Raw genomic sequence first — 17,500 nt, forward strand, 5'->3', positions numbered from 1 at the left:
TGACTGTTTGTTCTTCCCAGAGCAGCAGAGGAGCTTGGACTATTTAGGCTGCAACTCTGTGAGAAACTGTTTTTTTCCTGGTGCTCATTAGGAACAAAATCCTAACACAGAAACAGTAAGTCCTGAATACAATTTGTAACTAAAGCAATGTGAAGTTTAATTTTAGGGATTCAGTTGCACCTATACAGATATTGCATATGTAAAGCAGATAATTATTCAACATTTTGGACACATCAGAATAATAATTATTACTGTTACCTGTTCTAATTTTCACCGAACAAGTTATAAGCTATAAAATTTATATTATTTATTAAGTCATTTGATTAACTCATGAATATCCACATGTGATAATTTTATTATTGTAAATGTGTGTGGGTGTATAAACACAACAATGCAGGTCCCCAACAGGGCCTGAAACAACACAGGTAACACTGCTGTCTCCGTCTGCAGAGTGTGCCCCTGCCCCCAATAGGTATGTTTCTTAATGCAAAAGCTTAGTTTACAACAAGAAAATTATCTTTCTAGAACTGAATTTCTCCAAGCCATCTGTTTGAAGTACATGTATTTATATGTTGTTAGGTGTGTTCCTTCTGAAACAACAGAGAGGCTTGGTCTCTTTAGGCTGCAGCTCTGTGAGAGTTTCTCTCCAGGTGTTTCAGTGGAAATAAAACAAATATAAGACTAATGTAATGTACTCTCAATTTTGCTTGGACCCTGAAACAACAGAGAAGCTTGGTCTCTTTAGGCTGCAGCTCTGTGAGAGTTTCTCTCCAGGTGTTTCAGTGGAAATAAAACAAAGATAAGACTAATGTCATGTACTCTCAATTTTGCTTGGACCCTGAAACAACAGAGAAGCTTGGTCTCTTTAGGCTGCAGCTCTGTGAGAGTTTCTCTCCAGGTGTTTCAGTGGAAATAAAACAAAGATAAGACTAATGTCATGTAATTTCAAATATGCTTGGACCCTGAAACAACAGAGCAGCTTGGTCTCCTTAGGCTGCAGCTCTGTGAGAGTTTCTCTCCAGGTGTTTGAAGGGGAAATAAAACAAATATAAGACTAATATAATGTACTTTCAATTTTGCTTGAACCCTGAAACAGAGAAACTTGGTCTTTTAGTTTGCAACTCTGAGACTCAGTTTCTCTTCTTGCGTTTCAATTGAAAACGTGATACAAAATTATCCTGTGAGCAATGAAGAAGACTTCTAAAATTTCAAGTAACTGATTCCTTTTTAGTTCTCTTTCAGCAAGACAGCAGGGAAGCAGACGGTCTTTTTAGGCTGCAGCTCTGTGAGAGTTTTCTCTCCAGGTGTTTCAAAACTTAGAGAAACAAAAATTACCGTAGGGAACCTCACAACCAATAATTTCAGTCTCTAACTAACAACAAACTTTGCATTTGGGTTGTTTATCCCGAAATGTATAGCTTTGTGAAGCTTATTGCTTTCTAAATTCTCTACATTAGAAATACAACGATGAACTTGATGTGATGGAAGGTGACTGTCAATTTTACATTTCGTTAAGAAAGTTACTTGCATCGAATGTAATAAAGCAACAGTTTTCTCCAGTGAATGATTTTAAAAATGGACTTTTCCGACAAACATTCGTAATGCTAGCATACCACTAGTGGAACTGTCAAATACTGGACACCAAATAAGTTCACACTCTCTAGTTGCTCTCACCTGTCTAGTGCTAATGTCAACTTGAGAGCGAAGAGTGGACAGCTTTGCTGTTGTCTTGCTCTTTGCGGCTTCCAGTGCAGCACGACCTAACAACTGGCATTTGCTTGTGCTTATTTCTGTAGTGCCATTGAAGGATTTAGATAAGCAAAGACCTACAGTCGATTGTTCACAGTGCACGTTGGACATCTTCTAAGTTGTAGGTCTTAAATGATAGGCAGAGTGCTTTCTGCTTCCACATGGGCGGTCTCCAGTGCTTGCTCTCTTTCATTGTGTTGAGGTGGGCACTTCCTATTTTCTTTAACACGTGACTGAAAAAATCCCAGTTCAACATTTGTGAATGTAAAGTGGCACCATTTTGCTTCAGAAAAAAAAAATACAATGTAACATTAAGCTAAGTATTATATAAAAATAAAACTTCAAGAAGTCGCAAAACTTTGATTTTTTTGTTTGTTTCTTTGGTTTTGAACGGCATCCCTCGAGCATTCTTGCCCATGTTCGAGCTGCGTGGGTAAGTGGTAAATAATTAAACACTTTTTGCTTGAGTCCTGCTGTAAATAGCACGTGCTCAATATCGGTCAATTACCTTGCTCGTCGAAAGACAAAACTACCCTGTCGCTCTTATGCGTTTCGAAGGTCTTGCTGTTGATGCTTTGATGTATGAGAACGCTTATTTAATGTCTGGTGATTGTTTAAGCCTGGTTTTCACCGACACGAGCATAATCATAAGCATATAATAGACTTAAACAAAGAGAACAAAGAAATCATTTGATGACGTAACAAATAGTAAGCACAGGAAAAGCAGGACGTCCGAACCGCTTAATTTGCTTCTTTAAACGGAGATTTTATTATTAAATGGTAGTACTCGTAATGAAAGTAGAGTGAAGCCATGAAGCTAAGATGAAGTGAGGCTATGATCCTCGCAGTTGTTCTATATGTGATTCATTTCTTATATCATTTTGTTCGTTAATGAAAATACTTACCAGGAACACAGGGATTGTGTGCAAAGTTATTGCATTCCACCAATTCTGTTAACCATACCCTGTATCTTTCGTGCCTTGCACGGTCTTTTAGAAGTCGAAGATGCACTTGAGGAGCTTGTTTACCCCCAAGAGAGAACTGAATAATTTTAGGTGCCTCATGTCCAGGATGCCTTGACTCAAAGTGGTTTTCGAGGGCCCTCGTAATTAACAACATATCCTCGAAGCAATTTCTTAGTTCTCGCTCGATGTCTGTTTTTGGGTTGAACTTTGGTGTGTAGGCTTGGAGCCGGAACCGCATAGCAGTCACTTTGACAAAAAAGTGATAACACTTACATAGCTGTGCCTTGTGAACTATTTAAGGCAAATTCGTCAATTTTAGCTATGTTATGTATTTGAATGTACCGGAAATTTAGTGCATGGGCCAATTTGGAAGGTGATTTTATACGATTTGTCGAGTTTGCTGTTGAGTGTGCAGACGTATAACTTGTGTGAGTTGCATTCTTCCACGCGTCTCTTAAGCAGTTTTAATTTATTGCGAGCGGTGTCGTGTAGCATTACGCAGGCCGTTTGGGTTTTTCTTTCATGTTAGAAATGACAAACTTTAAGGTGTCTTAAGTTTTCTAGGGCAAAAAGATAATGATAGGCATTTCTTTTTGCGTGTTGTTTCTTCCAGTGGAGCGTGAACAATCCTTTTTCCATTTGTGTCCCTCATGATAGCTCTGTCAAATTCTATCTGATATATGCAAGGCACTGGAAAGATCTAAACTGAGTTAAGGATATGAAATCTGTTCATGTATTGCGTTCATGTTCACTTGGATATAACAGATGGATGGTTTGGATCGTTTTGGTGTCTAGATGCTCACTATACCTTTCTTTTTTTTTTCGTGCACTTGGCAATGACTTGGAGATTCGAGGTTTTTTAGCCGGATGTGAGTTCTATATTTGAAATCACAGACATTTCCAGTCACGAAAGAAAGAGATAAATAGTGAACTTGTTGTGTCTGCATGATTGTGCTCACAAGCAAAAGCATTCAGTTATCGCTTGTTCTGTTCATTTTAAGTGCATTTCTTTAGATATGGCTCGAACGAGAGAAATTTTTCAGAGACAGAACAGATGAGTTAATACCTCTGGAAGATTGAAGTTTTTCCGTGTTGAGCTGGCACAACGCGTCACGAAATTATAGAAAAATGTCTATGTGCAATAATCATCATTTATGACTCCACAGTGTACATGTATGACAGCACTTGCGCCAGAATTTGGTTGTTTGTCAGGGATTGAGCATTTCCACAATCCCATAGTCTATTCGTAGGACTAAGGCAACTTTGTGTTCAGCCCTCCCTCTCCGTCATTAGGTCAGGGCATCCTCCCAAAAAACTTGAGGATGTCTCACGTCCAAGGCTCCATGAAATGAAAATGTAATTTATGGACCTAAAACCCCAGAAATTATGACAATTATAACTACACTTGCGTTGCGCATTTGAGGGGGGGGGGGGGGGAGGGGATATCTCCCCCTCCTGAATTTCTGAGGTTTCATTGGCTGATAAAAAGTCGCAATTTTTTATATGCAATTTAAATTGTGGCAGCAATTTTAAATCCTTTAAGCGATTTGAGCACACTATTTCACATAATTTTGCCTGAGACCTGTTTTTCAAGTAACATGGCTTTTCTGCTGTTACTCTTGTTCGCTTTTTTTGCTTCTTATAAGATTGAGGAAAATGGAGTTTCACCATTTTCAGGGCTTTTAAGGAGATTTCTTTTCCGGAATGTGGGAATATTTTCAAGAGCTTCTACGGTGGTGGAGGTAGTGGTGACGATGACAACCCTTTTTCAGGCTTTGTAGATGGAATTTTTTCCCTAATATAGGCAGTCATAGCCTACTCCATTATGATCTTCAGTGGCAACCAGAACACAGCTTGATGTTGTTTCCCAAACAATGGCATGAAGATGAAGCATTAGTTTACGCATGCAATGCAATGATGGGAAAGGAAAATGGAATTTTGATATCTAACAAAGTAAGTTGTATGGCTGTCTTTTTTTCTTGGCAAAGATACTGAATTAGATTTAAGCATCTCTTCAATCCATCAGGGGTCCAACAACGCAGACTGTCAAAGTGCATGTAACTGCAGAACCTTCTGTCAAGCACCAAAAGAAACTATCAGAGTTTACTTGAGCGACCCCAAGCATCACGAAACGCTGCTGCCTCTTGAAGTTAAGAAAGATGTCGAAAACTATGTGACTCACTGAAGGCGTTAATCACTGCCACTGTCAATATCGACTTAAATGGATTGGAAATCGACATTAATATGCAACCGGTAACTATTTTAGTTGTGGTTTCCTCTATTGATGCTTTTTCTACTTTAGTATTAAAGTGACATTGAAGAATCGTTTCGTTGCTTTTAGCACTGGTTTGCTGCAGATGTGTGGGAGGCGTGGTGGCCTCATGGTTAGTGTACTCAACACTGGATCGAGTGGTCTGGGTTTGGGGCCTGGCCGGGGACATTGTGTTGTGTTCTTGGGCAAGACACTTTACTCTCATGGTGCCTCTCTCCACCCAAGTGTATAAATGGGTACCGGCGTAATGCTGGGGTAACCCTGCGATGGACTAGCATCCCATCCAGGGGGGAGTATAAATACTCGTAGTCGCTTTATGCCACGGAAACTGGAGATAAGTGCCAGCCTGATGAGCCTCCTGGCTCGTAAGCAGAGACTTTTGCTGCGGATCACAGAGTAAGATGAATTTGCTGTTATGCAACCCAAAACGGCTTTTCTGTGAAGAAACTCAGGAAGTAAAAAATTTATTCAGTGTGACATGTGATAAGGCGACATAGACCACAATAGTATGCCCTTAACACTTGACTGTGTTCGTTGATTTAGGTAACCCCTTCCAAGGGTAGTTTGTTTGAGAGCGGTGTGATTTTACAATTAACTCCAAAACTTCTCGGTGGCATAAAGAGGAAAGCACCAGATAGCTAGAAAAATAAACAACGTGGAAGCAAAGAAGCGGTAAGGGTTTCATTAACAACACGATGTAGGTTAAGCTTTCAATGTGACAGGTAAATTGTTTCAGTTTCGATCAAAAGTATTTTCTTTCTCTTCTTTAGATGTTAAAAGTAGGTATTTTTCTCTTGCCCTTACTGTCAATTACAAACAATTGCCAAATCCTTCTGCCTTGTAGAACACAAAGGAAAATGCACGAACGTCAGTGGGGACAGAAAAAGCCCTTTCGCCAAATGAAATCAACAGAGCATTGAACACTTATTGTTGCAAAAATGCATGCTTAAAGGAGTTAAAGAGAGAGGACCTGTTTAAATGCCAAAAAACTTTCTGCTATCTATCTGAAGAAGAGCAGAGGGCGTTCCTAATAAAGTTTTTCACTTTCGGAGTTTACCACCATAAAGGTACGTACCGTTACTGATGTAGGCTACAAAAAATGTTTCATAGGAGCAAAAAGAACTGTTGCTCGTCATCGCAAATGCAAATTTAGTGGCAAGCTCGAGAGCCTTTTACACATTCAGATCGCCCTGATTTAGAATTGATTTCCGGTAACTGATTATCAATTTAAATTTCTCTCATTTTTGGTAGACATGCCCAATGAACATAGCTTTCAAAGTTGTTATGCATTTCCAACAGTTTTGATTGAAACCCTTAAAAACTCGTCAAAATCAGGTTAAATTTGGGTTTCTTCCTTACAAACCTATGAAACTGGCACCAAAATGAGGTCCACCTTCCTGAGTATGAGCAGTGGTTTGTTACATTTTGGTCTGATTTTGTTTTCCAATTTTCGTTACAGGAAAAAGGTGTTATAGTTTTCGACTGCCAAATGAAAAAGACGTTTGCAGGAAGGCTCGGCTCACTGCTCACAGTAGCTCACCAACTACGTAAGTTCAAGGCTTTATACTGAATTTCAATGCAAGTACTCGCCAAAAAATGGGGTTATTCTTGAGTATATCATGGGCTTTAGTTAGTGATGCTAGTGCACAAGATATTTTTACCTAGTAAAACCATATTTGTTGTCCGTCTTGTGACAGTCAGTGAGCAACAAAGAGCCTGACTTTTAGTTCCGGTACGAATTCCGATTTTACTTTTATCTTTAGTGAAAAGCTAACTGAGGTTTTTATCTTGCTCAAATCTAAAGGTAAAGAAAAGTCCGTGTAAAAACTGAGGTGAATTGTTTTTTAGGAAATGCATTACCTGACTACTGAATGATCTGAACTGAAACCGAAGTTCTGGATCAAGTTTTGGGTAGCAAAATTCTGCTTAAAAGCAGCTTAGGCCAAACCTTCGCCTGTTGCATCATTTTACAAACAGTTCTAACATGTTCTACTCTACCATATAGTGAAATTTCTGGATTATTTGTCCTGTAGATTCCATTGCTTAAAACAGGAATATGAATAAGATATCCCACGCTTTTCAAACCAATCCGACTGGGACTCTCTCTATTTGACGAGTAAAAACTTCATTGCCCAATCCTGAATGATAAGAACAGTGGACTCATTTAAAGTGCTCAAGCACACAGTTCTCGCTGCGTCTTGTCTAACACTTCGGACTTGGTGGGGTTTTCAGGACTGGATTGCCTTGATTGCTTCACTATGTGTGTACAAGAGATCTTCCAGCTCCTCAGGTGCGAACTTTGCATTTGACTCAACTTGGTATCTCTCCATACAGTAGAGGACATCCCTGAGACTTTCACACTGCAAGCACTTATGCGACTGTGGTTATGTGAGCAGAGAGATCTTAGTTCACTGTCGTTGCTGTCGCTCAGAGCATGTTCACTACAATGGTCCACCACAAAGGATCAATCAGATATATGAACCTAGCAAAAGAATACTTTTGAATAAACTTATATAATGCAGCATGGTGGAGAGAGAATCAGAATCAAGTGGTTTTCGCCTGCCAAAATCGTATTCCCAAGAAATTGACTCGGTTAACAAGGCCGTTCCAGTTTCAAGTAAATATAAAAATAATTGGGCTGTGAACATTTTCGCCGAATGACTGAGGTTAAGAAAGGTACAAGTGCTGGTTTTAGGTTGCGGTGGACTTTTCAAAGACAATGAACCACACGAGGTTCAAGTCTTGAGTACTGACCTTGCTGAAATGGATGCTCTTTCACTGAAATGTTAGGGGTCCAAATTCGTTTTAATCATCTGGACGCTAATGATAATAGATACTGCGAAAGTTCTATATTGAATATTAAAATGTATTATGTGGTTTATTTCAAAATCACTGACATAGTCAAAAATACCTTATAGTCAGCCTTCAAATATTTTTTCCCCTCCAGAGACACCTCCCAGCCTTTAGGTGTCTCTCTGTCCAGCCCCTTATCTTTTTCACTGAACATCTAACGGCTGTACACCGTAAAGATTTATTAGTCAGGGATATTGAGGCCATATGGATACAGGTGAAATTCCCCACCCACACTACGTTATTCTCAGTTGTTTACCGATCTGAACTCGAAACTCCGAACTTCTTTGACAACTATCACGGCGTTTTTGAGAAAGCCTGGTTGAAAACAGACAGTATTTTCGTCCTTGGTGACTTAAACTGCTGCATGTTGGAAGCCCAAAACAATCCTGGCTCCAACTTAATTACATCTAAAACAAAGAATTTGCTGAGGCTTTTTGAAGATTTTAATATGTAAAATGTTATTGCTGAACCAACCTGCATAACTTATACCACAAAGTCACTGATTGATCTTATTGTTACCACCAAGGTGGATGTTGTGCGATGCACAGGAGTAATGCCACTAGGTATATCTGACCATTGCTTAGTGTATGCAACGCTTACATTGGGCAGCAAAAGACCACCGCTGAAGATTATTTGCACCAGAAACTTTAAAAATATTAATGCAGCGAATTTTAAGGCTGATATTGAAAAGATTCCTTTTCATATCTTGGAAATTTTTCAGCACAAAGACGATGCGCTCTGGGGATGGGAACAATTGCTTAAAGATATATGCAATGCTCACGCCCCGTTTAAGGATGTGAAAGTGAGAAGTATGTCTGCTCCGTGGATTAATAACACAATTAGGCACAAAATAAATCGCAGATTTAAATTATTCAAAGAGGCAAACCGGACAAAGGATCCTAGCAAATGGGCTGCATATAAGAAACTTAGAAATGAAATCACAGCTGATATAGACAGAGCCAAGGCTAAGCATTTTAAAGATCTATTAGCTGATGTCAAGAGTATTGGAACCTGCTTTCAAAGGTGAATAACCCTAAATTAAGGAAAGCGATAGGTCCATTGGAAAGAGAAGATGGATTGCTCGCAGTTGATGATAAAGAAAAATCAAATCTAGTCAATAATTTCTTCTCTAACATCGGAGAGAAACTGGCTGGCAGTTTCCAGCCCCAATATCTATCTGACCTGGCCACGTCAACTAAGATTGTTCCCTGTGTCAATAACATTGCACTATCGCCATTGGCCATTGAGAGAAAATTAGCTAATCTCGAAACAAATAAAGCGCCAGGACCAGATGACATATCACCGAAAATAGTCAAGGAAGCTGGAGATGCATTGCTAACCCCGTTGATGTTCCTTTACAATATGAGTTTGAAAGATGGCTACGTCTTTAGCCAGTGGAAGACTGCGAGAGTCAATCCTGTTTTTAAAAAGGATGACGAGACTGAAATCGGAAATTATCGCCCCCTATCTCTTCTCAGTGTTTCTAGCAAAATACTTGAAACCATCGTTGCTGAGTCTATCATTCACCATGCGTTTATTGAAAATAAATTAATCACAGTCAAACAATGGGCTTACAGGAGAGGATATTCTACAGAGCTGTTGCTAGTACATATGACAGAAATTTGGAGGAGTGCCATTGATTCAAATAAAGTTGCTGGTATAGTGCTGGTAGATTTCCAGAAAGCGTTTGACTGCGTCTCCCATAATGTGCTATTACGTAAATTAGAAAATGATTTTGGAATTAATGGAGTGCTCCTTGACTGGCTGCGCAGTTACCTTGACAATAGAAAACAATATACTGTCCTAAATGGTATAGCATCAGATCTTAACACTGTTAAATCCGGAATACGGCAGGGTTCTGTTCTAGGACAGACCTTATTTTTTCTTTACACAAGTGATTTACCTGAAGCTATAACAACTACCACAACCTACATGTATGCTGATGATACAACCCTATATTGCATTGGCGATTCTATCAACGCAGTAATTTCTGAACTTAACAAACCTTTAGAAGAGCTTCTATACTGGTGCAAAACTGGTGCCTCATCCAAAGAAATGCGAAGCAATGATCCTCCATCGTGGAAGATTCACTGGCCCATTGAAAGAGTTAGCCATCACCCCATCAAATGGGTTACATACTCTCGTCTATTAGGCGTATTGATAGATGATCAACTAAACTGGTCTAAACATCTTAGTGTTGTTAAAAAAGGCTTTGTTGATAAGTTAAACTTGTTAAAACGTAGCAGATTTCTTCCAAAGAATATGTTATTAGACTTGTATTTTAGAGTTATTATGCCGTCTATCGTATATGGTGTATCAGTATGGGGAGGTCTCACAAATAAGGAAGGTTTTAAGGCATTAGAAGCACTGCATTGTACAGCTGCGAGAATTATCTTTGAGTTACCTTTGGAGATGTCTAATGCAGATGTTATGAAAAAGGCTAAATGGTCTTCTTTAGCCTTTATGTATAAAATTAGCTTAGCTAAGCCTATGAATAAAATCCACAATAACCTGACTCCAGATGCTATGTCAGTTATTATTAAGAACAATGATAACATCAAGCAATATCAAACTGAAAATTGATGTCCCTCATTTTAACACCAACTACATGAAGAACTCTGTAGCTCGTAGAGGAGCAATAGTTTGGAACACGTTGGTTCCTCGACTTCGTGACGATATAGACAATTTTAAGAAACACGCGATTGTGGAAAGACGGTCAAAGGCTCTGCTACACCTAGATTTCGACTGTATCTCCCCTCAAATATTAAACAGAAGGGAGAGAGATTTTAAGTATAATTAGTGTTAATAACTAGTCGATACCAGAGTACCACCTTGTATTTTAGAATTTTGAGCTTTTATCGTTTTAGACTTGTAAGTAGTAAGTAGCTATATGATTTTAGCTGGTGTATATCCTATTTATTTTCTAATTCATTAAGTTATCTTACTTAATTATTTAGACACAACCCCACAAGCGAAGCATCGCTTTAAATATTTATCGTGTATAAATAAAGATTATTGATTATTGATTGATTGATTGATTGATTGATTTTAGGCATTCCACAATAAGAGACAGATCTTCAAAACCTTTTGCAATCTGCCGCAATGTAATCTAGCCCCTGTAGGGACTTCCTCACGGTGACTGTACATGCAGACGTGACTCTTAGCATGGTTGCTGGGCTGAATGGAGCGAAATCTGTTTCCGTGCAGTAAGCCTGGTATTGCTTTTTTAGCCTATTGGGAATCGTTGTCCTAATGACATTTGGAGTCTCTAGTATCTCCCCAGAGGAGAGGGGGAGGTACCGCTGACCAAACGGGAAATCCTGGATGACATGCGGACTTGTTATGTAAGTTAAAAAGTGATCAAGCTGCTTACTTTCCACTCTCTTCCTAGGGCATCTTACTCGGGTTATTTCGGTCCCACGCCCATAGTGAAGGTATGTAGCTCTGGAGGCATTTAAACGATGTGTGGTCCCCCATGATTAATAATAATTGACGTCTTCTTTCCCAGGAAGACGCGTTTCAGTTGGACTCTGTCAGTGCCTCAAGATATTTTTGCTCCTCTTGCTGTTCGCCAATACCCAGTTTCTTCTCGACAGAACCAGTTTTTCTTACGGCCTCCCAGAGGTAGCTTGCATCTCCTGGGGCAATTACATTAAGGCCAGCAACAATGAGGGACTTCGGCTTGGATACATGGTTAGCTGTGGTACGTACGCTGGATAACTCCCATCCTCTTTTGTGTGGCCCGATCGTATCAACATCACATGAACGTAGGAAGTCATTCAGGAGAGAATGCTTTAAGGCCTGACTGCTTTTGGGTGACTTGTTGCTACTAGAAGTTTCACTGCTACTCCCCTGAGAGTCGGGCTCATAAAGGCTCATCTTCTCTAGTGTCGAGTGGTGGAGAGAATCATCAAGTTGATAATTGGGCTGAGTCAAGCTCGCGTCATCAATCGTCAAGTGATTAATTGAATCAACTAGTTGTAATACGTCTTCTATGCTACCTTTATCTTCTATCCATGTCTTAAACGGAGAACCGAATTAGTCAGGCAAAAATGACAATGATGTCACTAGCGATGCCACTTTCTCCAGCTTCCCTCTACACTGCTTGGATATTTCTAAAGAAAAGCGAAACAACAGCAAATCTGTAACTGTAACCTCTGTTGCACTCTCAATTTTTTTAATTTTTGTTTTATGTTTATTGAGTAAAACACATCAATTTTGTTCGATAGAAATATGGGTAGTAAACTCACGTGAGCCTACAGGAAGCAGCAGTTGACACTGACTTGCCATGCGACGACCATTCCTTGGGGGAAGTACAGTTTGTTTCGTTCGAGCGCCATCTGATGCCAAGTTTGTGGCGTTGCCTTGGGCAAATCGTGAGTTCAAGGTGACCTTCACTGATACCAAAAATGCCTTTAAATATGAAATGGTTACAAAATTAGGTACTGATGTAGGAGCCACCTTACATGGAAGGTTTTGAAAGCCCGGTACAGACCACTTCGTATTTGTCCCATGGTACCCAGTCACTCTTGTCCTTTTGTTTGTTTTCAACTGAAGAAGGACCAGAGAGCCCAATCTTCTTGTGAACTCAATAAAATTTTATTCATCCAGCTACAATATTATCGTAAAATGAAATTTTGCACATTGCCCTTGAGTTCTTATTCCCTTTTGGACTGCCGCTAATGGTTTTCCTACCTGAAAGGTCAGCAATGATTATTTGAAAGTATGGAAGTTTTCAACCAACCTTTTGAGACATCAATAACAATAGAGAAATGTACGGCTTCTAATGGACATTGTTCGGGTTGTCTTTCGTACTGTACTGTCTTTTAAGACACACTTAAAAGTTTCAAATTTCAAAATACACCCCGCAAGTTTAACATTGCGAGTAGATGCCTCCAGATTAAAAAACGCAGCCTTCTACTTGAAAACACAACAGAAAGCAAACGAAAAGGAAGTTGTATTAAAGTCACGATTTAAAGAGTTGACGTTAGTCGGATGCGGATACTCTATTGACATAAAAGGTCAAAGGGTCGCTCATATTACTCAAGTGACCTGTTTCGAAAGTACTCTCAGAAATCACCATTTCATTTACCCCAATATTTTTTTCGACCGATGTGTAGTTGAAACGATTGCCCTTTCCTGCTGTATAGTGTCAATGGGTGAAGCCATGTACCAGAGTGCTTTTTTTTAAAAATAGAAGAACCGTAGCCAGGGTAAAACATATTAAAAAATTATTATAAAAAACGTTCACTGGCTATATACAGTTAAAACTTTCGAGCTTTCGGCTGTCAGGCTACAGCCTTCAATGGAAATGAATGGAAAAAATGATGACAACTACAATATATACAAAAATAGGTGAGAAAAAAGGAATATAAAAACGGGAAAAAATATTTGTCAAAAGAACTAATTGTTCTTTTTTAAAAGAATGGAGTATTGATTAGGGAGCGGCGTAGAATTGTTATCTGCATGATCTATCGAAGCAGTGTGCCAAGATTCCAGTGTCTTGCGGGTACGAGAAGAACCCTTGTCAATCACTTGGGAATTTTTAAAGTCAATAGAGTGATTTGAAAACCAAGCATGTTTAGCGATGTTGGAGCCTCTTGCGTAAGACTTCACATTCCTCATATGTTCTTTTTTTCTGGTTTCAAAGAATCTGCCAGTCTCGCCAACATAACTCCATGGGCAGTCGGCACAAGATATTTTGTAAACCACGTTAGGTTGAAGATCGATCGGAAGGCGGGACTTAGGAGAGGGAAACTCCTGTTGTAAAGTCTTGAATGGCTTGCTGACAACTCGAATATCATGTTTTCACACTCAACAGTATCGATCAACACATCTCCTTTACCATCGAAGAAGAAAACAATAACCAGATCGCCTTTCTGGACGCTTTGGTTACTCGCAAGGATAATGATCTCATTATTGAGGTTTACCGTAAACCAACCCACACTGATAGGTATCTAGATTTCTTCTCCCATCATGACAAACGACACAAGACCAGTACAGCTGAGACTTTGTTACATCGCGCAACTAATCTCCCGAGCACAAAACAAGGAAAAGAGAAAGAACTTATTCATGTCATCGACGCTCTACGATCTAACAATTACCCCCAAAATGTTGTCTCCAACCTTCTAAAGAAGAAATCTTCTACTCAGCAAACAAATCCCATCCCAACATCTGAGGAACTTGTTTGCATGTTTTTTAAATGGGTTGCACCCTCCCGAATTCTCCAATTATGCAGTCCTCCCCTATATTAATGGCATTTCTCAGCCTCTAACTAGACTCCTTAGAAAACATGATATTCGAGTTGTCAGCAAGCCATTCAAGACTTTACAACAGGAGTTTCCCTCTCGTAAGTCCCGCCCTCCCATCGATCTTCAACCTAATGTGGTTTACAAAATATCTTGTGCCGACTGCCCATGGAGTTATGTTGGCGAGACTGGCAGAGTCTTTGAAACCAGAAAAAAAAAACATATGAGGAATGTGAAGTCTTACGCAACTCCACCCATATGTGATGCGACAGGTGGGTTGAATTTCCATGTGATTTTCCTCTACAGAAGGAACTGGTTTATGGACCTTTAATTGCAATGATTTAGCTATTCGCGAAGCTCTCTGTCACCTGCGTGGAAGTTTGTTCCGTTATCACTGTTGATGGTCTTAGGACACCCATTCATGTTGATAAATCTCTGCTACGCATTTATAAAACTGTCAGTGTCAACAGTGTACACAACTTAAATGTGGCCAGCTCTAACGACCAGACATGTGAAAAGGCACCCATAGCGTTTTACATTTTAGTGACCTTGTCGAACTAAAAGGGGACCAAAGTAATCCTCGCCGATTTTGGTGAATGGCGGTTCTCCTGACATCAATCGTTCTTTCAGTAAGTTGGCCATGAGCTGTTCTCTGAGTGGAGTTTCAAGTTTCTTGCATTGAAAACACGTGCTTAGTACTGCTCGCACGGCTGAACGTCCCTTAATTATCCAGTAATTCTGACGTAAATTGGACAAAACGTACTCCTGACCAAGGTGACCTGTTATTTGATGATGCTGAGAGATTATCAGTTCTGTGACGTGATGCGAATAGGGGATAACAAGTGGATGTTTGGCTTCGTAGCTGATTAGTGCATTTTCAAGGTGCCCTCCTACCCTCAGGATTCCAATTTCGTCCAAGAACAGGTGAAGTTTACACATGAAGGCCAGCATCTTCAACTTCTTTAGCTCAGCAGTTACTTGACGGCAGTATTTTGAAGACCTGATCTTCTGCAAAGCTCGAAGGGCCTCAGGGAACGAAAATCCTTGCACATGCTTGACAATTTCTCTTTCAGCCCTTTGCAATTTGTCCACTGATAACATTTTTGCACTTGCATTCTTTGATCTTAGGCTGTATGTAGTAATAAACCATGCTTTAAATCTCAACAACCAGGCCACAGTTCTCTTCAATTTTTCCCACGACAAGTGGCGCTGAATGAAACTTAAAAGAAAATCGTCATTTGGCTATGAGACTCAACGTCAAGTTTCAATTCTGGGTCGTCAACTGACAGCTCGTTTTGAACATTTGTGAGATTGCTAGGCCAAGACTCTTCTTTCTTGCGTAACAACATCGGGCCATTCAACCATTTGCTGTTGTTGATCATGTCTTTCACTGTAAGACCTCGACTAACTTCATCTGCTGGGTTGAGCTCAGAAGGTATATGTCTCCACTGGTAAGGGGTCGAACGTTCGTGAATAATGGACAGCCTATTTTCCACAAATGTGTGAAGTCTTCTTGACTTGTTTTTAATGTACTGCAACATGCATGTTGAGTCTGACCAGAATGTCGAGTTTGTAACTGGAATGTCCAATTCTTCCTTTATGGACTGTTCCAGCTGGAGAGTTCCAATCTCGGCACAGTCATGGGGCTTACATGGGCCTTCCATGGGCCAGGCGAGATCTTCTGACAAGAAATGCGCAATGCATTCTAACATCCACCTACCTAAGGTAACACACAGCACCATAGGCCACTTGTGATGCGTCTGTGAAGCTGTGGAGCTCAACAAGCTTCATTTCTCCAAAGCCAACTGGCCTAAAACATCTGTTGACTGTAATTTTGGGGCAGTTCAGACAATTGATTTTTCCACCTTTCCCATCATCATTGATTGGATCATCCCACCCTAGTTTCTGTTGGCAAAGGTCTTGTAACAATTTCTTGGCGGGTAGAATGATTGGAACAATCAGACCAAGTGGATTATAAAGTGAACTTGTCAACGAGAGTGTGCCCTTGCGGGTGTTCGGTTTTTCTTTGAGGTTCACTTTAAAGGCCCAATGCTTGCTGAATGGGTGGTTTGTCTTTGTCAACGTCGAGGTCCAATAATGATGGGGCTCTCTCTTCGTGCGGGATGAAATGTACAATCTTTGAATTGTTGCTCAGCCATTTTGAGTCGAAATCCACCTTTGGAGAGGAGGTCACATAGCTGCACTACGATCTGGATGGCACAGTCAACAGACTGAGACAATCATCTACATAAAAATTTCAAAACTTCCTCTTCAAAGTCTCCTTTGTTATCGTAGGCTGTCTTCCTCAAAGAAAAACTAGAGCAGCTGGGCAATGATGTTGCGCCAAATAAATGGACTTCGATTCGATAATCGACTGACTCTTGATTTGAATCGCCAGTGGATGTGAACACGATCTTCACGAAATCTGGTCAAGACATTAAGAATGGAACTTGTAAGGTCTGGTCCTGTTAAGAGTTGGTCGTTCAGGGATGTCCCTCTGTATTTGGCTGCGCAGTCGAACACCATTCCAGTCTTTCCAGGCTTGTTTAATACATAGTGGTGAGGTAGATACCACAGCGGCCTGTCCTTCACATGAAGCTCTTCGGGCGGTACTCTTCTTGCATGGCCCTCAGCAAGATACTTTTCCATTGTGCCTTTATAATTCTTGAAAAGCTTGTTAGCTTGCAAGAATCTTCTCTTTAACATTCGCAGTCTCCATTCTGCTAAGGATCTGTTGTACGCCAAGGAGGGTGGGAACTCTCTCCAAGGTAGCGCTACTTGGTAGTGTCCATCTTGCAGTTTAACTGATTGTTCGATGGTCCGGAGAGCTTTCTTCTGTTCTAGAGACATACATTCAGTTTCCACTCCAATTGTTTCTGTTGCCTATAATCTTTCTACTTGCTGCATGAGGTCTTCGTTGTCTTCCATGGCTTCTCTGGATCTAACGAAATTTATAGTAATGTAACTCAAATCATCTTGAACATTCGTCATTGGACCCATGTGCCCAGCCAAGAGGTGTATGTATTGCATAAGGTTCCCCTTTATTACTGCGTCTTTCTTCTAATACCCAGAAGGCCTCTGGGGTGTTTGTGCCAATGATTAATCGAACTTCCCTTTCTTTGATGATTGGTAAATTGATGCCAACCAGATGTGGCCACTGCTTGGTATTCAGTTCGGGAGGAATGCTTGGACTTTAGGCTTTTAATCTGTCCATGGTCCACAGCCTATTTACTTCTATTTTGTCAGTACCAGTGCTATCGAGAGGTTCTATAGTTAAGCTGATTTCACTGCCAAATCTTGGGCTATTTTCTCTTTCTTGGGTTGTCAGGAAAAATTATTTCTGTTCGCCTTGAATTCCAAGCTCCGTTGCGAGATTGTTGTCACATAAGGAGACATCTGACCCAGTGTCGAGA

The 17,500-nt window shown here is 40.2% G+C and overlaps 1 protein-coding gene and 1 pseudogene across 1 annotated transcript; both read right to left on the minus strand.

Moving 5' to 3' along the window:
• Window positions 1-15,307: 15,307 nt before the first annotated feature.
• Window positions 15,308-15,829, minus strand: LOC138020704 (uncharacterized). Its single transcript, XM_068867639.1, has one exon. The coding sequence runs from the start codon at window positions 15,827-15,829 to the stop codon at window positions 15,308-15,310; it is 522 nt and encodes a 173-aa protein (XP_068723740.1).
• Window positions 15,830-17,421: 1,592 nt separating this feature from the next.
• The window catches only part of LOC138020705 (uncharacterized), a 1,176-nt pseudogene continuing 1,097 nt past the window's right edge, over window positions 17,422-17,500 (minus strand).

The sequence above is a fragment of the Montipora capricornis genome, chromosome 10 (genome assembly GCF_036669925.1).
Source record: "Montipora capricornis isolate CH-2021 chromosome 10, ASM3666992v2, whole genome shotgun sequence".
Taxonomy (NCBI): Eukaryota; Metazoa; Cnidaria; class Anthozoa; order Scleractinia; family Acroporidae; genus Montipora; species Montipora capricornis.